The 22,082-nt window shown below is 44.8% G+C and overlaps 1 protein-coding gene across 4 annotated transcripts; it reads right to left on the bottom strand.

Moving 5' to 3' along the window:
- Positions 1–904: 904 nt before the first annotated feature.
- LOC135554085 (integrator complex subunit 1-like) lies at positions 905–19,469 on the bottom strand. 4 transcript variants are annotated; one of them, XM_064986130.1, is made up of 48 exons: positions 19,419–19,469; positions 18,907–18,988; positions 18,525–18,809; positions 18,215–18,411; positions 17,988–18,125; positions 17,724–17,889; positions 17,340–17,445; positions 17,023–17,209; positions 16,667–16,812; positions 16,273–16,414; positions 14,647–14,823; positions 14,377–14,485; positions 14,188–14,308; positions 13,971–14,048; positions 13,673–13,854; positions 13,451–13,547; positions 13,259–13,350; positions 13,092–13,152; positions 12,790–12,987; positions 12,476–12,605; positions 12,212–12,391; positions 11,893–12,042; positions 11,618–11,797; positions 11,387–11,491; positions 10,996–11,163; positions 10,691–10,802; positions 10,426–10,584; positions 10,147–10,293; positions 9,865–9,963; positions 9,307–9,428; positions 8,755–9,012; positions 7,326–7,485; positions 7,037–7,168; positions 6,303–6,483; positions 5,903–6,032; positions 5,646–5,761; positions 5,434–5,521; positions 5,023–5,294; positions 3,757–3,886; positions 3,509–3,642; positions 3,125–3,317; positions 2,701–2,828; positions 2,454–2,560; positions 2,154–2,267; positions 1,988–2,058; positions 1,767–1,858; positions 1,429–1,538; positions 905–1,262 (listed from the first exon to the last, which is right to left on the bottom strand). In XM_064986130.1, exons 2-48 carry the CDS (start codon positions 18,962–18,964, stop codon positions 1,147–1,149), a joined length of 6,624 nt encoding a protein of 2,207 aa, XP_064842202.1. In that variant the 5' UTR covers positions 18,965–18,988; positions 19,419–19,469; the 3' UTR covers positions 905–1,146. The 4 variants fall into 4 exon arrangements, with proteins under 4 accessions (XP_064842202.1, XP_064842200.1, XP_064842203.1 ...); XM_064986128.1 differs by having other exon boundaries at positions 19,255–19,449; XM_064986131.1 differs by having other exon boundaries at positions 5,903–6,029; positions 19,255–19,449.
- Positions 19,470–22,082: the final 2,613 nt, after the last annotated feature.

The following is a 22,082-nucleotide window of genomic DNA, read 5'->3' as shown; positions in this document are numbered from 1 at the left end:
GTGTGAACCTCATTGAAGGAGGCTGCTTTCATCAGCACCATGTGCGCAGTAGGTAGAGTGACTGTCAGTCCCAACGGACAACAGCGTCCCTTGACCCACCAGTGTGGGCATGTTCCACCTTCACATAGGATTCTCCCATCACTAACCAACTGCTTCCTCCCCATGTCCCACCATGCAATCCAACACCAGCAAAGTACATTACAGTGCTGGCCAAAAGAGCCTGCCCACATGCAGCCTTCAAAACAGCGCTTTAGTCTGTGTGATTGAACAATTACTGCCTTGGTTAATTTCCCATAAATGGGCGAGGAAGCAACACTTAGCTGGGTTACCTGCATGCCTGCACGTTGTTTCGTCTACCCCTTTGACTCCATCGAGAGGGTTTCTGATGAAGTCAGTGGCACTGGGCAAAACAACTCACACTTTCATGGCAAATTGGTTTCCATCGCATGTCTTTAATTTGTCTTCTACACCCCAGTGAAAAGAGTGCATAACTACGACAGCCATTTCAAACATGATCTGGCTCAGAGAATGCATGGAATGAAATATGAAGGCACCAGGGTCTTGCTCCATTAACTGTTGCTCCGGTTCTCTTGTTTGAGCTGGTGAAACATTGATGCCCAAAAGCAATAATTAGATCTGCTGAAATTCCAAAGATTATGCTCCACAATTTAAGCTGGTAACTGACTTCTCTTTTAAATGTTTAAACATGCAGCACAGATACCATTATAGTATGAACTCTTGAGGTTAGAAGCAACAGAAAATAAGTCATATGACACCCTGGTTTTATGTGATATTATTCCTATTATATTTGAGACAAAAATCCAAAATGCCCATTTCTGACATTCGTTGATAGATAGCCAGTATTCATTATTTCAAAAATAATAGAGGCACTACCACTGCAAAACAAGCATGAGTGACATTTTTATTTCCTTTTTTACAATAATCATTATCACCATCTTTTGAATACTTCGATATTACCTTCGAATCAAAGAATCAGTTTGTATCAATCCATAAATCCTGATGAAATGACCAAATGGATAAAAAGAACAGAGCAATTGTGTATGACACGAGTCTAAATCTACAGTACAAAAACGTTACGGTGACACTGCCTCCCGTCAGAGGAGAAGGACTTGTATCTCCGGGTCCTCATGTTGTTGCCTCCATGTGCAGGACCTTCATGGACTCAGAGATCATAGAGCTGGTGTCAATCTGCCCATAGATCCCCACCAAGAAGGCCTTGTGGAGTAAGATGTCTGCATGCTCTGAGGAGAAAAGCACAATAAAAAAACAACATATTTTTGCTTTGAGCATGAATCCTTATACATCTTGAAAACACAGAACAGTTTACTTTCCAACTTACGAGTTTAGAGCCATAATAAAGACCTAGCACAGAAGCTGTGTAGTGCTGAGAAGATGGGACAATCATACCTTGACAGAGCAGCACATATTCTGGCAGGTTCCTAAGCGCTGTCTGCACCACGTCAAAGTTCCCGCTGCCCATACAGTACATGAAGGTGGGCAGGAAGTCTGCTGCAGTACTGCAGTTCCGAAAAAACACACATTTTACTTAGGACAGATAACATTATTTGACATGAAAGACAACTGAGACAACACCTTACAAGTACCACTACAGCAACATTTGCAGCCAAACATTCCTAAACAACGCATCAATAAATGAATATCCAGCCAGACAACTGGAGCGCTCTCTCTAGATTCCTATAAAAATAAGCAGAGAAATCCTAGAGGTGTCAGCATTCTGATCGTACCACGGGTTGTTCTGAATGCAGCGCAGGGCCAGGCTGAAGGCCATGTTACGGCACAACTCCTCAGTAGAAGTCATCAGTCTCCGCAGGTCATTCTGAGGGCAGGGAAGGCAATGAAAACCTGTTTACTTATCCTGTACAGAGTGGTGCAAAGCAGAGTGTGTGTGTGTGTTGGGGGATTATTTGTTCATAATAAAAGGTGTGTTATTAGAAGGCGAACTTACAGTGAAGTACTGGATGATCTCAGGATTCCTCTTGGACTTGTCCTCCACCTCGGTCAGAACTTCCAGCACATCTGAAACACAGAGGGAGTAAAATGTTGATAAAGTTCAGCAAAATCCCGGAAGTTACGTGTTAAACAGACCTGAGAGTGTATTATACGTTAATGACCTTCGATGGCTTCTCCCCTGGAGACCTTCTTCAGGTACTTGGTCATGTCAGCTGCAGTCAGTGGAACGGAGGCCGAGATACTGACCATGGGCAGGGAACCAGAGGACGACTCATCTGATTGGAGGAAACCCAGAGACATGTCGAAAACACCGTATTTAGCGAGATGTTGATTCGTATGCATCTGTACGCAGTCAAAATGTGTAATTAATATATTCAATATTTTTTCATTTGCCAAATTGTTGATGAGCTCTGATTCACTCATGTTTTTTCATTCAAGGCAAAACGAGTGGATAAGCTTACCATCTCTGTCCTCAGCAGAGCTGTCAGAGGAGCCCGTCTTCACAGGCAGGGTGAGGCCAGCCAACAGGGACTTAAGCAGCAGGTCAGGGTGCTCTGACGAGAGCCCCCTAGTGGGACAAACAGAGAAAAACAAGTCACTCCTTCGCTGCTCCACACAATGTGAAATAACAACTAACATTAATGCAATTTGTGTTGCCAATCCTAATGTCTCAATAATCTTTATTTTTTAAACAGCTCAATGACTTACTGTAGGATATCAGAATGCTTCTGGAGATAGGGAATGGCTGACGCTGCATCGTGGGTAATATACTTCTGAATGAACTGCACATATTTACTGAAGAAGGCCAACGGATGCATACGAGGTCTCCTGAGGTTCTGCAGGGAATATGGACCACAACATTATTAACTCCATGATCAATAAGATAGTTATTTTAACGCACAAAGCATTTGACCTTGTAGAAATACTACTGTTCTGTGAAAACACATTAGATCTAGTCAAGATATCCAGCCAATCACAGCTGTAGCAGTGGCAACAAGCTATTCTTTCCCCACCTATGAGAAGTCAAATACCTCTGAAACGCTAAAAAGAAAAAAACACAAGCAAATGTCACCAAACCAACTGGAAAACCCTGAGGCTGATCTGTGAGTGCGCTCCGTGTTCATTCCCTCACCTGCAAGATCTTCATGAAGGAGAGCAGGCAGTCCTGCAGCGCCCTCTGGTGTTCACTGTGGAAAACTAACGGCTGCAGCAGCTCCAGGATGGCTAGCACGTTGCTGAAGAATGTCAGGTGGTTCTGGCTCCGGAACTCCTGGAAGTTGAGGTGGATGCGTCCGTGGAGAAGCGCTCCGATCATCGGCAAGTGCCTGGAAAGTTAAGTAAGCTGTGATCATTCTCCAGATGTTCCACCTTACTACAGCAAAGGTGAGAACAAAAACATTCACGGGGTGATTTTAATATCACGTCAGTGAACGTCACAATGGAGCTACAATCTACCATAAGAGGTGCATTGAATTCATATGTCCAACACTAAGTTTGTAATGAACATGGTGTTCACCTGAGGAGGAGGACCGGGTGGGACACAGCCAGCTTCCTGCAGGCCAGGTTAGCGTCTGACATCCGGTTCTCAGCCAACTTTGTGTCTCCCGTATCGCCTAGCAACGTGACCAGACGGTGAACCAGGACGTCGTGCTGAGAGAGAGGGAATCACACATCAGTCCTTAAGACTTCCATGACGGCTTCTGTGCCAGCCAACGGCTTTTGAGAGACAGTTAAGCGACTGAGCCAGCTGAAGGTCTAGTCTACCTTGCATGTGGTGCCGTCGGCAGCCCCCTCGCTGCTCAGGGTGGCGTCAGGTAAGGTCACGTGCTGGATGACCTCTGGGAAGTGCAGGTAGAGCTGGAGCAGGAGGTTCTGGCACCGCTTACTCATCACACTAAGGAACACACAATGGAGTCAGCTAGCAAACATCAGACAACAGTTTCTACACAGCAGAGTCCCAATGGTCTCCTACTAGAATGCTCTCGTCTGATGTAGGCCTAGTTAGTTGGCTCATACATGTCCGACCGTCTACGAATCAACAGGATTTGTGTTCACTGGTAATCACTGGCGGTGTTTTCCAGAAGCAGCAACAACCTTGACCAAGAGTCAGATTCTACTGTCTCTTCAACAACCATCGTGCAATTGGAATAAACACCAGCTAATCTAGCGATGAGCCTTAAAAGAAGAGGCTGTGAAGAGAACGCCTATCACACAGGGAAATGTTTATCCCACACAAGGCCAAACACAGTCTGCTTTGTAAGACGAGTTTTAAGCAAACCGTGTTATCCGCAACTATTTGTACAAGACAGCTTAGCTGCTCTTAAAAATATTGTAATTGGATAGATCATTTTGCTGCTTGACCTTGGCCAGAGTTTCCCCATTACAATTGGTTTAGTAACCAGAGGCAGACTCATGAAAGAAGGTTTGGCTTCCACAAAGAGAAGTTGCACCCTGATCTCTGACAGGCAGCTAAGTCGGAGCAGGAATCCACAACACAGGCAGCACGTTTAGAGCTGCAGCCCTAATCCTCTTGGCTTTATTATAATACACTGAGCTTTTAAAGAGATCACAGAACACACAACTTCTGGTCGTTTTAATTTCACACCAATAGACCTAATTATCGCCTTCCCCTGGTCCACACAGCGTTGTGTCTGACAGAACATTCAGTCTGTGAATTTCAACTGTTCCGTCTGGGGGTAATCTAGTGATATGGCCCCAAGTTTATCAGCTCGGTTTAAAGAGGCCAAAGACCAAATTCAATACTGGGGCTAATTAGGGAAGGTGAAAAATATATGTCTAACTAAATGAACTGTGGGCACTTTATTGAACCTTATGAGACCAAAATATTATGGGAGTGTCATGTCTGCTGTTGTTGAAGGAACAGATGGGGTATTGAGAGAGAGAGAGCGAGAGAGAGTCTCTGTCTAAAGTAGATCACATAGCAACAGATCACCCTGTAAATAGTATTAAACTCCCATTGGACAAGCCTGACTAAGTATGTCAGTCCGAGAACCAACACCCCACCCATACCTGTCTCCCCATTTCTTTGTGCAGTTGATGAGGTATTCTGAGACTTTCTTCACTCTCTCCAGGTCGCCATGGCAACAGCTGTGGAGCAGGGGCAGCCGTGACTGGATGAGGGAGCAGGAGGTTTGGTCCAGGGTGCTCTTGGCCTTGTCGGGGGTGTTGGCAGGGGGTGAGGAGTCGCCGCGGCTGTTGAGCTCAGACTCTGACATGATGAGGTCCACCAGACTGATAAGCTCCTCCGGGTTCAAACGCAGGACAAACGTATCTGTCTGTTTCTGGAGAGAGAGGGAGAGAGCACAAGAGAGAAGTGTTGGAAGCAGTCAGGTTGAGGGGGAACAATGTTCACTGCTTTGTGTCATGTGACTGGATTAATTGAAGTCATTATTTGAGGGCTAGACTGGAGTACTGTGCTACTTGTGGGGTCTTCTGGTCCCGGCCCTGCCAGATACGAGGGATGTGACTGCAGGCCCACAGGAAGTCCAGAGCAGAAGATGGGTCCAGTCTGGAGAACAGCATATACAACACCATTACAGAATATTACAATACAACTTTCACTATTTGGGAAACACTGTCAGTGTGACTACTACTGCTGAAGGTCATGATTTGGGATTGATATATTGACTGACCGCTGGTCTTGCTGCTTGCTGAGAAGAGCACTGATGCACTGATGAAGAGTTGTCCAGTTGGACTGATGGGTCAGCAATGCCAGAAGGTATGGTCTGTAGGAGGGAGTTCCTTTACCCTGGAATAAACCACATGAAGTAAGGTGGTGAAGTACGTACACACACACACACACACACACACACACACACACACACACACACACACACACACACACACACACACACACATACACACACACACAGATATTTGCTGAGATTACCTTGTTGAGAGCAAAGAGCAGCTTCCGCTGAAGGTCTGGGCACACAGATGTGACCTCAGGGTCAAGAAGTCCCAGCCAATCAACAAGCAGCCCTGAGCTGGACCCAGTCTTTGTCACCTCGGAGCTGCTGCTGAAAGGGAAGTGAATAGATTGACAGGCTCAAGGTCGGGGCTACATGAATGATGAATCTATACAATCCTTCAGTCAAACAAAGTGCTGATTATTAAACATACAATAGTAATATTTCTAAGGCATTACAAAGCACATAAAGCCATAAACAGACCAAACAAAATGTTTTCTGTGAGATCAATGCCACAGTTAACCAGATTTGTATGTTGTTGTTTGAGTAAGGGCAAAATGTCTTGAATGATTTTAGGCGTGATAGAATTTACATGCTTACTTGTTTGTATCCACCTCCATTTTCACTGCTCGCTCGTCAGTCTCCTGGAGAAGTAGCGCTATCACCATGGCAACAGGGCCTGCGGTGGTAGAGCCGGCCCCCGTCTCTGTTCCAATAGTCATTAGCAAGGCCAGCAGTTCCTCCAAATATGGAGACTTCCCCTCCACTAGCCCCTGTAACACTGGAAACAACAAACAGTACTGAGTGTTACGAGCTGGCATGTGACGTGACGGTTGTGCCATAACCTCAGCTACGGCAGAACATTCAGAAGTTGAAAAAGCAAAAACAAAACTGGCCATGATGCTGAGCTCAGGAGAAATCTTGTGATTCAGAGGAAAAATAAAACATTGTAGGGGCAAGCCAAAAACCACACACCAAAACTATGAACTACCAACTACCATTATCGCATTTCTGCGTAACCTAGATCACCAGCTTGGCCGCAACCAGTTTAAATAATTAGTAAAAAAAATAAAAATCCTTCATCTGGGCTTGATGGAGACCTGAGCCCATATTGGACAAGCCGCTGGTCTGGTTTGGTTTCAGAGAAGAGCTTATAAACTCAAAGGAACAGGTCAACAAAGGAAAAACAGAGACTCAAGAGGCAGCAATGAAACAAACAGATCTGGGGAAATTGCGTAACGTCAGCCACCACATCAAAACTGGGGCAGAAATAGTGAGGATAGTTGATGTTCTAGCCTGAGAGAGAGTGTGAACGACGCACTACAGTACCATACCTTTGCCTATCAGTTCCGGCTCCGCGTTACATCTCTCCCCTGCCTTCAGTGTGGCGATTATGGCCCTCACGGCCACCTCGGAGTCCCTCCGATAAGCCAGGGCCTCAGCCAGGTGGAGGAAGCCTGTACGAACTGCAGAGGATAGGCATAGTCAGTTATCGTCACACCGTTAACAGTGGATTACTTCACTATCTGTGACTAGGCCCAAGTATGTGTGTCTGTATCATATATATATGTGCAATGGGGTATCATTTAATACGCAGCTAGGGACATGATAAGGAGCAGGCACCGTCAGCGAGCCGGTGCTTCTGGGAATACTGTCCAGCAAAGGACTTGAGCAGGGCCCGCAGGGGCCCCGCCTCCACGGCCGGGTTCTCCAACCATGTCATCATCTCCATGACAGCCTTGAAGAAGAGAGAGGAGAAGGCCATGTCCTGCGACACCAGCCGCTGAGTAGAAGAGACGGAGGAGAGAAGGAGAAAAACACATGTTAAAAATACAACCCAATACATTCACATCTGTTTGGTGTAATGACAGACATGCGTGTACTCTGTTGTAGTGGTGACTGATGAAACACAGACACACATACAGTAGGGCAAAAAGTATTTAGTCAGCCACCAACTGTGCAAGTTCTCCCACTTAAAAAGATGAGGCCTGTAATTTTCATCATAGGTACACTTCAACTATGACAGACAAAATGAGAAAAATAAAATCCAGAAAAATCACATTGTAGGATTTTTATGAATTTATTTGCAAATTATGGTGGAAAATAAGTACTTGGTCACTTAAAAAAAAGCAAGATTTCTGGCTCTCACAGACCTGTAACTTCTTCTTTAAGAGGCTCCTCTGTCCTCCACTCGTTACCTGTATTAATGGTACCTGTTTGAACTTGTTATCAGTATAAAAGACACCTGTCCACAACCTCAAACAGTCACACTCCAAACTCCACTATGGCCAAGATCAAAGAGCTGTCAAAGGACACCAGAAACAAAATTGTAGACCTGCACCAGGCTGGGAAGACTGAATCTGCAATAGGTAAGCAGCTTGGTTTGAAGAAGCAAAAATCCCAGAACCACACGGGGACCTAGTGAATGACCGGCAGAGAGCTGGGACCAAAGTAACAAAGCCTACCATCAGCAAGGGCATTGAAGATGAAACGTTGCTGGGTCTTTCAGCATGACAATGATCCCAAACACACCGCCCGGGCAACGAAGGAGTGGCTTCGTAAGAAGCAATTCAAGGTCCTGGAGTGGCCTAGCCAGTCTCCAGATCTCAACCCCATAGAAAATCTTTGGAGGGAGTTGAAAGTCTGTGTTGCCCAGCAACAGCCCCAAAACATCACTGCTCTAGAGGAGATATGGTGATAACAGTGTGTGAAAACCTTGAAGACTTACAGAAAACGTTTGACCCCTGTCATTGCCAACAAAGTATTGAGATAAACTTTTGTTTTTGATCAAATACTTATTTTCCACCATCATTTGCAAATAAATTCATTACAAATCCTACAATGTGATTTTCTGGAATTTTTTTCTCTCATTTTGTCTGTCATAGTTGAAGTGTACCTATGATGAAAATTACAGGCCTCTCATCTTTTTAAGTGGGAGAACTTGCACAATTGGTGGCTGACTAAATACTTTTTTGCCCCACTGTATATAGGCTAGAGAGAGAGAAAGAGATGCAGCACTGTTTAGAAGGACAGCTGAGTAAATCAATCATACCTGGTAGAGGTGTAGCTGGCGCAGCATGGGGCAGGACAGGGCGTGGCTGCGGTTCATGGCCATGACAAGGGCCCCGGCATGGGCAGAGCTGAGCAGGGCAGCCAGGGCCTGTAGGAGACGCACTGCCACCCCACCCTGCTGGGGGTGCCCCCCCTGTCTGGCACGCACCAGCTCTTGTGCCAGAGCCTGCTGCATGGCCAGGGAGAGGGGCCGTGGAGGGGGGCTGGGCCTGCGGAGGTCCACCTTCAGAGGGAACATCTGTGGAGACAAAGCCAAAAGTATTAGACCCTCAGTCAGCACTCTGAAAACAGGTGGTAGATCTGACTACAGTACTAACCAAACAACTCTGTCAGCTAGGATAATCAATCACTTCACTGTAGGATACTTGTGGAGGTATGATTAAAAAAGCCTCTGTGTCTGTTGTATCAGACAAACTACAAGAAAATAGTTGATGAAATCGGAGAGAAAAAATGATTTGCTCTATAAACTTCAAAAATGACTTCAGACAGGTATTAATGTGTCATCCATCTCCAGGCAGAGATACATTCCTACCTGAAGCAACATGCCAGTGAGGTCATCCTCAGGCCCAATCACTGGGATCTGATTGGCTCTCATCTTCAAGGAGCCACTAGGAGTTTCCACGGTAACTTTGGCTCTGTTCAGCTCAGTACTATCTGTAAGGTTAAACATCATAATCTTCGGGTCATTGACAGATATGGACCCAAAACACCAAAACTGTGTTTTTACCAGGCTGTTCCAAAACTTTTATAAGATATGTAACCCAGAGAGGCATAAACAAATGTAATCACATAGTAGTAGTAAGAGACTGTATGGGGTGGCAGGTAGTCTTGCGGGTAGGAGAGTTAACCGGGCCAATAACCGAAAGGTTCCTGGATCAAATCCTGAGCTGACAAAGTACAAATCTACCGTTCTGCCCCTGAGCAAGGCAGTTAACCCACTGTTCCCCACGTGCTGAAGACGTGGCTGCCTTAATCGACATCCACTCGCACCTCTCTGATTCAGAGGGGTTGGGTTAAATGTGGAAGACACATTTCAGTTGAATCCATTCAGTTGTACCACTGACTAGGTATCCCCCCTTCCCTGACTGACCTCTGCGAGGAGGGAGAGAGGAGCTGAGCAACCCGTGGAAAGTGTGCCCCCCTGTGGCGCCTCGCTCATGCTGCACCTCCACCAGATGAGCCATGTAGTCTGTAGCACAGGACATACAGAACCATCAGGAACAGACAATATACCGTCAACACTAAATAGTCAGACTTAGACATAAAATCTTCAGGAATAGATTATATGAGCACGAGCTACATAACTGACATAACATTATCCACGTGGAATAGATATAGTGTAGTAGGATAGTTTGTGGTCAAGCTCCCTCACTCTTGTCCATGATGTTCTGTTCCAGTGTCTGTGAGTCGTGGGATACAGCCTGGTCCAGGTACTGCAGCAGTTTACTCATACTGGACACAGGGATGCCAAACGACTGGACAAACAGCAGCAGCTGCTGGGGCTCCAGATCCTGTAGCGCTGCAGAGGACAAACATTGTATCATAAACTCTAGAATTGTATATTTTTTTATATACGGTGGTTTTTACTTTGTAAGGCCTACACCATGTACACTTCTATCTGCATGTATTTAAAATGTGTTTGGACTCGTACCTGCATCCACCAATCGTGCGACCTCTGACCGGATCATCCTCAGCTTCAACCAATCAGGTAGCAGCAGGGCCTCCTCGGAGGTGTCCACCAGGAAGGCGGTGGGGAGGGGTTTCTTGTCGGGGAACCAGATGTCCAGGAGGTTGAAGAAGTCACTCTCCTCTGAGAACAGAGACACATGAATCATACTATACACTGAAAACAGACACGGAGGTACAGTAGACAGGCCATGTTTGTAACAACAAGTGTGGTATTCAGCAACACATACCTTTGGGTGGCCCGAGCGTCAGGAGAATGACCATGGCATGGACCACCAGAATGTGCATGGTGGCCGTCTCCCCTGTGGTCCAACGCAGAAACACCTGGTCCTGAGATTCTGACTATAGAGTTCAATAGTCAAAAGGTCAAAGGAGTAATGTAATTTCAGTGACAACTGTATAGACAGCAAGCACCTCTAGTTGAAATGATCGCTACAGGTCTACCAACATGAAACCATCAGACTGAAACCATCTTCCATTTAGATGTAGAAAACGTAAGGTTACCCCCCCCCACCAGTAATGATCCAATCCTCACCCAGCTGTAGAGGTCCTCTCCCTCTTTGGTCTTCCTCATCCTCCTGATGTAGCTGGAGAAGATGGAGATGAGGGCTGAGAGCACGGCGTCTGACTCGGGCCGGCAGGAGTACTTGGAGAACAGGCTGTTCATGATGGTGGAGCGCTCGACAATCAGACGGGCCACATCCTAGAGGATCCCAAATCAAACCCACCTCAGTATCTAACTATGAAGGCAATACAGGGTTGTGTTCAGTGGGGAAGACAACGTTTTGAAACTACCTGAACTTGTTCAATAAGAACACAGACTTTAGTTCTCCTTGCAAAACGTTTTGCTACTGGGTGCTCGACTGAAAACACAGCCCAGGTAAATAACAGGAGGTATGACTGAGGGAAAGAGGTGTCAGAGCTACCAGAGCGAGGTCATTGTGAGATGCCTGCTCCTCCACTGGTGCATGCTGGGACAGGTAGATGAGGTAGGCGCTGATGGTCTGTGGGTCTGTCTCCATGTGGATGGCCTGGGGAAGAACAGAAACACAACGCACATTCTTACCACATCCCTTCAGCGAAAAAAACTGTCATCTACAACCTGACAATGAGGCTAAATACAGTTCACATTGGTACGAACGATCTAGACCTCTGACCTGCTGCAGAGCGGTGGAGGTCATGCCCCGGACGCTATCGAACAGGGGAAGCTTGGGGAGGTCCTGCAGGAGCCACTGGTACCCTGGCAGGAGCTCAGCATCTCTGGAGTCCTCCTCCATGGGCTGGTCCCTCTCCTCTCCATCCTTCAGACCCCCCTCAGTCAGCACCAGAGACAGACCCTGAACAACAGCAGAACAACCAAAGTAGATGAATACATCTCCTCAGTAAATCAAGGAAACACTCATTAGTGTGTGTCCTGTCTCTTATAATGCACCTTCATAGCCAGGACTCTTGACGCCACTTGAGAAGAGCTGAGGCGGCGCAGAAAGTAGTCCAACACCTCACACGTGGTCTGTTCGTCAGCTTTAGGACCCAACAGCAGATCCTGCAGCCGTCCAAGGAGCTGCCTCTGCTTTTGTTGCCTCTGGTGTAGCGAGAGACACAACAGAAAATGTGGCATTTGTTGGTTTGTGTTGATGAAATAAAACGTGACAAGCGTATCCTTTGAGATGCTGGAGTCAGTGATTTCTCTGTCCACAAAAACCATTCAAAACAAACAAAAATATGATAGCTGTTGAGAAACGGCAGCATACTTGTCTTTTCTTGGCTCTCTGCTCTTTGCTCTCTCCTTCCTCGTCATCCTCGATGGGCAAGTTGTCATCTGCAGCATCGTGAAGCAAGAATTCACACAGGCACTGCACGGGCAGCACATCCAAGGACCCCTCACTGGACTGCACCAGGTCAGCCAGCCAGGGCATTGACTGAGAGGAGGCCTGGGGAAAACATAGAACACAGTTGTAGAGTTCCTTCCAGAGAGAATACTTTCTACTGGCGAGAGAGGATGTGCTCTTGTTTACCTGTCTCTGGATGATGTTGAGCAGGAAGTCAGGGTTGCGAGAGCGACAGAGGAGGTGACCCAGGCGAAGGGAGTGGTTAAGACTCTTCACCTGCTCCTGGACTGCGGGTGGGGGTTTGCGAGGGGGGCCCCTAGGAAAACAGAAACAAATGAACAAAATGGGACCGTTTCCCAGACCCAGATTAAGCCATGACCTAAAAAAGCACATTCAATGGAGATTCTCCATTTAGTATGCTAGTATGCATTTAGACTTAATCTGCATCTAGGAACAACCCCTAAAAGTATTCTACAAGGTGCATGAAGCAGGAGTCTTACTGTGGGTCCAGACTGGTGAGCTGGGACAGCAGCAGGCTGTTGCTTTCTGTGATGGTCTGCTTGGTGGAGGCAGCCGCCAGGTGGCTCTCGAAGGCCAGGATCTCCTGCTTCTCTCTCTGGGACACCTGCAGCTCCCTGTTGATCATCTCGGTCTTGGTCTCCTCGTCGGCCACCGTACATGGAGGATAGGAGTAGTTACTGCCAAGCAGGAAAAAGGGGGAGGAGAAAGATAAGGTTCGTTGAGTAGTTAGTCTGGTATGTGCTGGGTTTAAACTAATAAACGTTTCATACTTGTGACTTACTTTGTCATAACCATCTCCATGAGCATTTTCAGTGTGGGATAGCCGTCCCAGGCAGCTAAGCCTGGAGAGAAATAAATGGTTGATTGTAACAAAAAGGTAAAAACCTGTGGCTTAGGTTCTAATATATACTCTGATGATTTGTAGGGAAACATGATTGAGACTCATACCTATTTGCTGTGGATTGAAAGCGGCCACCACAAGTAGCAGGAGCCACGCTTTCCAGTAGAGTGTGGCTATCGCCAGGTTCGGAGGAGTATAGCTTGAAAAATATCAAACGTGTCATTTACAGAAAACGACATGAACATCGACTCAAAGCTAGATGGCGAGTTGATTAATTACACTAAGAGAGAGCAGCGTACCCCGCAGGCAGCTGAATGTTCTCTGGGTGGTGGTAAGTGCACAGGTTCAGCACTGCGTCAATCAGTTGGATCCGCTCCACTCTCAAAACATCTAGATCTACAAAAGCAAAACCAGGAAACAAGCGAAATATCCCTCTTTTATGTGAAGCCAAATAAACAAAGTTCGCTCAACGTCATCTGTTTTCATGAAAATTTTAACTACTGTAAATAAACTCCACTTACCCATTGCTGTTGCAGATGTTGTACCATCGGACTGGACCCCGGCTGCCCTCTTCACCAGGTGGTCCGCCAGCTCCATGGCGTCGGCCGGGCCCAGAGGCAGGTCACGGGACAGTCCGATGACTAGGATGCGCATCAGAGTGTCCTCCAGCAGAGGCACTTCAGAGCACAGCCGCAGGAAGAAACTGGCGGAGCCAAAACATTTAAGTGATGCCAACGGAGCAAGGAGAGACAGCAGGGAGAGACAGCAGGGACGGACAGACAGACACGAATAAAACAAATGTTGGGAAGAGATGCTCACTTTCTGTCGCTCTCAGGGGGCCAGTTATCCCACTTGTAGTAGGTCTCTGGTTGCTCTGTGAAAAGCACCTTGTGAAGACTGTGGAAAAGAAACAAGTCAATTATTCTACCCATGTAATGAAAATAATCTTAGGTAACTACTGTAGGATGTTTATTAGCTCCCCCTATGTTTATCTTTTTGAACAATCAAAGTGGCACGAAAACTCCCAAACACATACCAGTGTATATAGTCCTTGGATGGCACTTTGGCAATAGTGGGAACAACAGTGTGAAGCCACCACACAGCATCCCTCTGAATGGCAGCGATATTATTCTGAAAGGATCTCAGACCATCCAGATCTGAAACAGACAAAAGAGATGTTCAAAATGCCCACATCGCCGACAACCAGAGAACTACAAGAACGTACTCTTCTTCTCTCCTTTGTCCCACGCAACGCCAGCCTCCTTGACCTGAGCTGTGATGCCCAGCATCATGGAGCACGTGAGCAGGTCTGTCACCTGGATCACAAAGCGTTCCTGTGAAAACAGACAGAGAGCATGAGCTCAGATCCACAGAGAACACACAGAAGTTATTCATGAAGAGGCACAATAGGGCATATAACTCGGTAGGGGGTGAGTTATTTCATGGTACCGGAGACTGAGACAAGGTAGGAGTAATATAAAGATCATGAGCTCACTTTGAACTCCATGTCGACGTAGGTGGCCTCCTTCCTTTCCTGCATCAGACCCAGGCAGAAGGACTGGAAGTTGATCTCGTGCTTGGTCTGTTTGATGATCTCTCTCAGCAAGGCTCGAGAGGCACGCAGGTAATCATCCTTATTGGTCAGCAGGTCCTGGAACACCATGGCCAGGAACTAAGGAGAGGATCAGAAGGGAGAAAACAGCTTTAAGACAAGCAGTTTCCAAACAACATCTCCTCCTTGAGTTTCAGTTATTAAAAATAAAGTAAAAGTGCGATCAATCCGAGAAAAATACAAACGTGTACTTCAATCCAAAGCCAATAAAGCTTATCCTGGTCCATTTCTGAACCCGGGCTTGACATTAAATGTTTTAATTGTCCGAAAGATGAAGTCACTTGTCAACAACATCATTTCTTTCAGAAGCTTACATCAGCTGTAGTTTAAGTTCTCTTTTGTTTGCTCACCCGTGGCCTAAAATACATCTGTGTTTGAGAATAGCAAAGACTCCTGCTTTTAATATTATTCCCATTTAAAATCTGCAACTTCAGGACATCTAAATAGTTTATTAGAATAGTTTGGAAAACAGTCTTCAATCTTTAACTGGACTTAATGCTTTATGATATTTCAAGTTAGTTTTCAACCTCACGTGCATGCATCATTTCTGTCTTATAATTTCTTGCTCAACTGTAAGGTTTGTTCAAATTTCTCATTTGATCTTTATATCGTGCTGTTGTTTCTATCTCTCTCATTATTACCGTAGGCCTCCTCTGTTTTGGAGTTATTTAAAAGCAACTTAAACTTTGAGATCATGAAATAGCACGGCAGGAGAAATCCAGCATGCATTAAACTGAAAGTGGCTTAATAGACCAAGTCACATTAATATCAAATGAAAATGTGGGCTTCTATAACATTAAGACGCCCGAGTGTCGTCTATATAAATAGACTTTGGCTATTGGCCCAGATCATCCGACATTCGAGAATATATATATACAGACTGGATAGTTTGTGCTGCTTTGGTCAGACTCTTACACCTCGTCACACCGACAGCACCATTGCGTTTTAGTACAACGGAAGTACAGTCATTTCCAATGGACCACTGCGTTTGCCTTTGCAGCATTGCGTTGTAGAGGCAGTTAAGGTGTGTTCTGTGTGGTGCATTACGTTGGATTTATCGAACGTATGCAACAAATTGTATGCGTAGATGGCGTAACAGAAATGGTAGCAGAAGGTGAATGTTTAACTTTTGTTGCACACATATCCAGATGCTGCAGCGTACCATTTTGCACAATGACGCTGTTGGTGTGATCGAGGCGTTAGCTCTGTCTACAGTGTTCTCTTGCTTTGTGTAAATATCACATATTGATTGAAATAGGCTTTAGCAAATAGGAATATAGGCAATTTACTCAGAATGTCAATTGTTTGATAGTGATGTTTTTACTTGTCCATTCAGACAACTAAAACCTATATTCTGGTTGTCCGACATTAATTTTTTATATATTTTTATTATTTGACACAGACTAGCCTTAATTTCGAGCACTGTGAACAACATGTATTTACTTTCCCCACAGTAAAACACTTTTTTATTTTCCTCAGCCGTCTTGTCAGCATGGAATACTCCCTCACCTTAGGGGCCTGCTCTGGGCTGTGCTGGAGCAGTGTGTGAAGGACTTGCATGTTGTTGGGGTTCCTGGCATTGGACAGCTCGTTGAAGATCACCAGCTTCACCATGGTTCCCAGGTTGTCTTTGTGTGCATTCAGTAGCTCCCTGGTTAACAAAGGCCAGACAGCACAGTTAAGTGTATGAATTTGGCGCTCTGCACCAAGGCTTTTGAAATATATATGGTCCCCTATAGGATGTTCAAACTAACAACATTGAACACAACAGGACATGAAGCTTGGGTTAGGGTAAGGGTTTGTGGTTGAGGCCCCTGGGTACTTGGTTGAACATCTATAAACCATGTGTAGGGGACTAATCCAAACTAAACAATCATATGGCCATAAGAGAGGACCTGCAGACCTGACACAGAGCATGTAGTGATTGAGGATGACTTTAGGTTTCAGGCGGATCTTGATGAGGTTGGAGATCACCTCCATGTCGTCCGCTCCATGGGAGTTGCAGTTCATACAGAGAGACATGAGAAGGTCCTGAGCTGGACGGGTCAGCTGCAGAGACAAAAGCCTTCATTATACATAACAGAACACTAGTTCACTTTCAGATATAATTTCATGCAAACAGATGCATTTACATGCTGGATTGGAGGCTGGAAGGAGATGGCTCTAATGTTCACTTTAGACAACGATTGCCAATGAAATGATGATTCCTGTTAACTACTGATGGTGATGTGGGTAGCTGAGTGCTACTCCTCCTCTCACCTTTGGATTCTGCAGCCACATCTCCAGCCTCTGCACAGCCATAAGCCGCACTTCCTTGTAGCCACAGGTGGCAGTGAGCAGACGCAGCAGGTTACGGGACACATTGTCCATGGGCTGCCTGCGGTTCAACTGGTCCTTCAGGACATCTAGAACATAGTCCTCCACACTCTCAGACAGCTCCTCGTACCTACGATGAGATGAAGAGTGACTAAACACAAACTGTCCAATAAACTGATCAAGTAGAAGCAGACAGACAATACAGACAGGCAATCAATATATTGCTGCTACTGTATATGTAGTAGCTTTTGCCCAAATACCTTGGCATAACTTGTCCATCATCTTCAGGGCTAAGTTTCTCCTCAGCAATCAGCAATTCGGTCTGGCTGTCATCCTCATCTGGGGTGGAGGGGTGAGGACTGCTCCCTGGAAAGTGGACATTTTAGCCATTGAGCAGACACTCATAGCCAAAGCGACTCAGAAGAGCAATTAAGGTTAAGTGCCTTGTTCAAAGGCACAGATAGACTTTTCACCTAAGTCAGCTTGGGGATTCGAACCAGCGACCTTTCGGTTACTGTCCCAACGCTCTTAACCGCTAGGCTACCGCCAAATGTTAAATGACGTAGTAATGATTAAGAGTCAAATCCAATGTCCCTGGATTCACACCTGAACAAACCGGTAGGTACATACATACAGTACTATACCTGCACTGATATCTCCACTAGAGCGGCCAGTGTCAGTCTGCAACTGCAGCAGCATACTCTTTGGGGGCATTTTGGTACTGAAGGCAGTCTGGATATTGTCCACAAAATTCTTACAATGGGAACTGTCTACCCAAATTCGCTCCCCCAAAGAGTCCTCAATGTACACCTGAAAAGAACAAGAACATGTTAAAGAGCGCACAACAGTGGTAACAATGCAGCTAGAATACAAACAGAACTCCAATAGGAATGATTAGTGGTTCTCACTTTGACAAAGATCTCTGGCCAGTTCTCATCCTCCTCATAGGCTGCCATCAGCAGGTTGCAGGCTAGCACAGACACCAGACTGTTGCCCTTTGCTTTGAAGTTGATGGAGGCATCCCGGCGAAGGAGACTGCACAAGGCCTGTCCACGCACAGATAGAAAAAGTAATGAACCAATCTGTATAACAACTGTATGGAACTGATTGTAAAATGTTGGGTTTCAAATCTCACCTCAATAATGCCTTCAGTGGCGAAGAGATTGGGCTTAATCTTGGCCAGGAACATGAGGCTGAGGTATAGCGTTATGTCAGGTTTGGCCCGGTTCATCTTCAGCTGTTTGACAGCTCCACAGAGCACCCCTTCAATGCGACCATCATTTCCATCCTGCTCTGCATTCTCAATCTCATCCAGGAGCACTGCTGGGGGAACTGCAAGAGAACCATTGTGTTAGTAATATGCACAGTCCCAGCACATCACAGGCACAGGATTCGCCACTACCTATTCCACTGAAAAACATATTGGAATTGATACCGTTTCCTACCTTCTATGGGCACCACTGAGGGCTCCTTGATCGAAGGCGATATAGCCCTTTTGTCCACTGCTGCCACATCAGCCAATCGTCCTAGAGCGCTGACCGGAGGGGTAGAGGAGATCTTGGGGCGCTTCACTAGGCTGGACAGGCCAGAGGAGGATGGAAGTGATGAGGAGGTCTCTCGTTTACGGTCAGTGGGTAAGGTGGACGCTGGTTTAAGGAGAACTGCAGGTGCTTTGGACTCTCCGCCACTCTTTGACCCCAATGCTATGAAATCTCCTGGAGGAGGGTGACCTAATGGCAACATGTTGAAGAGCAAGACTTGTAATAGTATTGTATGTTTGACAAAAGTTAGATAAAGTGGGCACACATAGTTCGATACTGTACATACCGGAGGGTTTCGCAGCATTAGGCCGCCTAATCGTTGTGGGCTTGGGACGATTCATCATGTTCACTCACTGCCAGATCATGTACTGTGTGGATGCAGAGATTTCAACATGAGACACACAGATAGCTAGTTAGCATAGCTACCTGGAAACTGGTCGGTAAATAATTCTCTCATCTCAACATCGAGGCTGCCTATTTGTAAAGCATATTCACATCACGATAACGGATTTATCCTCGAAAAGTGCTTAAAACATTTGTCATTTGTCAAACTGACAGGACTAAGTAGTAGCTACTAGCTAACGTTAGCTATCTAATGTTATTGTGAAGTATTATAGAAAGCGGCTAACGTTACCTACGTTTACCGGTATGTGAGCTTGCTACAAGCAATTACATCGGGAAAAAGCTAGTTTCGATGAACAGCTAAGTGTTAGTTCGTTTCCAATATGCATGGAACTTATGACTGACTGTTGCAATTGCAAACTATTGAATATCAAAAAGAAATAGGCTCGTTCTCACTTCCATATCGTTTTCCCGAACGGAAGTTCCCGCCTCTCGAACGGAAGTCCCGCCCATGAAAGGGTGAGCGTTGAAGAACATAAATAATGTGCTCGTGCTGTGCAGATCACAAACTAAATCAAGATTAGGCTATAGGCTATTAAGGATAGAAACATCTGTATTTTGTTATTAATAAAATGTATTTAGATATTTTTCATTAAAATAATGTATGACTAATGTTCCCATTGTAATTGTATTTATCCTATAATGTAATTTCTCCAGTTTCACAAGTAGGCCTCGGCCAAGTGTAATAATGTCTGGCAGTGGGTGTTGCTATGGGTGGCACTATTTGACTAAAAGCTTTAGAAAAGGAATAAGGTTTCCAATAATCCTCACATTGATGTCAGGCATGGAAACATACATTAATGCTCCTGCCAGACAAAAGAAAACAGAACTGTCACCCAGAAAGGCACACACTGTAAAGCACACATTGAAAAAAAAAAACATGTGCTTGTAATCTAGCCTTGTTAGTGAAAATGCTTTAGTTCTTGTATCTGGTTACAGTTACTACTTATGAAAAACGGCATGTCAATTGTGCTCTCCTTTCATGATACACATTCCATTTATCTGATGACATCATTACAGTGCATAACATAACCGTACTAATCAAATCAAATTTTATTTGTCACATACACATGGTTAGCAGATGTTAATGCGAGTGTAGCGAAATGCTTGTGCTTCTAGTTCCGACAATGCAGTAATAACCAACAAGTAATCTAACTAACAATTCCTAAACTACTGTCTTATACACAGTGTAAGGGGATAAAGAATATGTACATAAGGATATATGAATGAGTGATGGTACAGAGCAGCATAGGCAGGATACAGTAGTGGTATCGAGTACAGTATATACATATGAGATGAGTATGTAAACAAAGTGGCATAGTTAAAGTGGCTAGTGATACGTGTATTACATAAGGATGCAGTCGATGATATAGAGTACAGTATATACCTATGCATATGAGATGAATAATGTAGGGTAAGTAACATTATATAAGGTAGCATTGTTTAAAGTGGCTAGTGATATATTTACATCATTTCCTATCAATTCCCATTATTAAAGTGGCTGGAGTTGAGTCAGTGTCAGTGTGTTGGCAGCAGCCACTCAATGTTAGTGGTGGCTGTTTAACAGTCTGATGGCCTTGAGATACTATTCCCAAACCATAAGATGAGCCATTTATCCTACTTTCGACACTGTTACAGTATTCTCCATGCTATTACATCAGACATGTTTGACACTTTCTCTAATAGCAACAAACTAGCCTACATCTTATTCAGAGACAATATTGCTGAATACCAGTCTTTCATAGCAGACTACTAACACAAACTGAAACTGCTTCACCACATGTTTCCATAGCCCTGTAACCTGACAGTGTGTTACATAAAGTGTTTTGCTATTAAACATATTTTGGATAAATCAGTGGAATGGTTAGTCATGTCCCAAATATAAATCCTGTGTCACATGGGAAGTCCACAAACCTGAAAAAAAAACAGATGGTGAGTATTCTTTCTTCAGAAACAACTCATGGGCAACTATGAGTCAATGTTTTTTAAGGAGAAATCCACCCAAAACAGAATCTCCCATTTTGTATGCACCTCAGGAAGCAAAAGTCAATGTTGTAGTCATATTGCTGTGACAATCGCAAACCTTTTAATTTGTTTTACTTAGTACCCAGAGTTGAGTAGGTTACTTTCTAAATGTAAACTGTTAGTTACGAGTTATCTGTCCAAAATTGTAATCAGTAACTTAACTTTTGTATTACCCAAACTCAGTAACCTAATCTGATGACTTTCAGTTATGTTTGGACTACTTTCTCTTTAAAAGGCATTAGAAGACGACAAAGAGGAATTGAATGTCATTGAGAAAACATCCTTTCTGAATTTAAAAGTAATTCAAGAAGTAATCATCTAGTTTTTCAAAAATATGTTTTGCTGGTAACGTAACTGATGAGTTCTTTTTTGTAATCAGTCTACATGTAAACAGTCACCCCACAACCCTGCTAATAACTAGACTGAAGAAGTTAGTGAAGTCATCATTTATATGTTAATCATCAACAGTCTGTTGGGGTAGTGCAGGTTCATTTTCCAACCTTCTGTAAACAGTCGGGGGGCTCTTTGTCTCAGATAATTTTATCCGAGCTCAGCATCATACATCATCGGTGGGATATCGTGGGCATAAAAGCTAACACCTCCTCTGATCTTTATTGTTTCATATCCCAGTACACTACTGTGTAATATTGATTTAGTCAAAACAAAGACATGAACAGACAAGTCCTGCCTCAGGTAAAGGCTTCGACACTGCTGGAGTGGAACATGGGGGACACATTTTTCTAATAAATTGACCACATGATCAATAAAATAATGAATTGCCGACAGCCCAACTATACACCAAGCCAAACAATCCCATGCCACAGTGCACATTCAATTATATTTTTAATTACAGGAATGCTCAGGGGGGGATACAGACGCATATTGCGAACATAACCTGATGTTAATTCTGTTGACAAGATGTGCTCTAATAAAGCAGGCTTGGGCATTGCTTTAGAATGAGAACCACCCATGACACAAACTTGAGTAATTACTCATCTCATAAGCTGCATTTGCTATCAACTTTAAATGTACTCT

The sequence above is a fragment of the Oncorhynchus masou genome, chromosome 14 (assembly GCF_036934945.1).
Source record: "Oncorhynchus masou masou isolate Uvic2021 chromosome 14, UVic_Omas_1.1, whole genome shotgun sequence".
Classification (NCBI taxonomy): domain Eukaryota; kingdom Metazoa; phylum Chordata; class Actinopteri; order Salmoniformes; family Salmonidae; genus Oncorhynchus; species Oncorhynchus masou.
The sequence above is the reverse complement of the archived record's forward strand: the minus strand, read 5'-3'. Positions and strand labels throughout refer to the sequence as shown.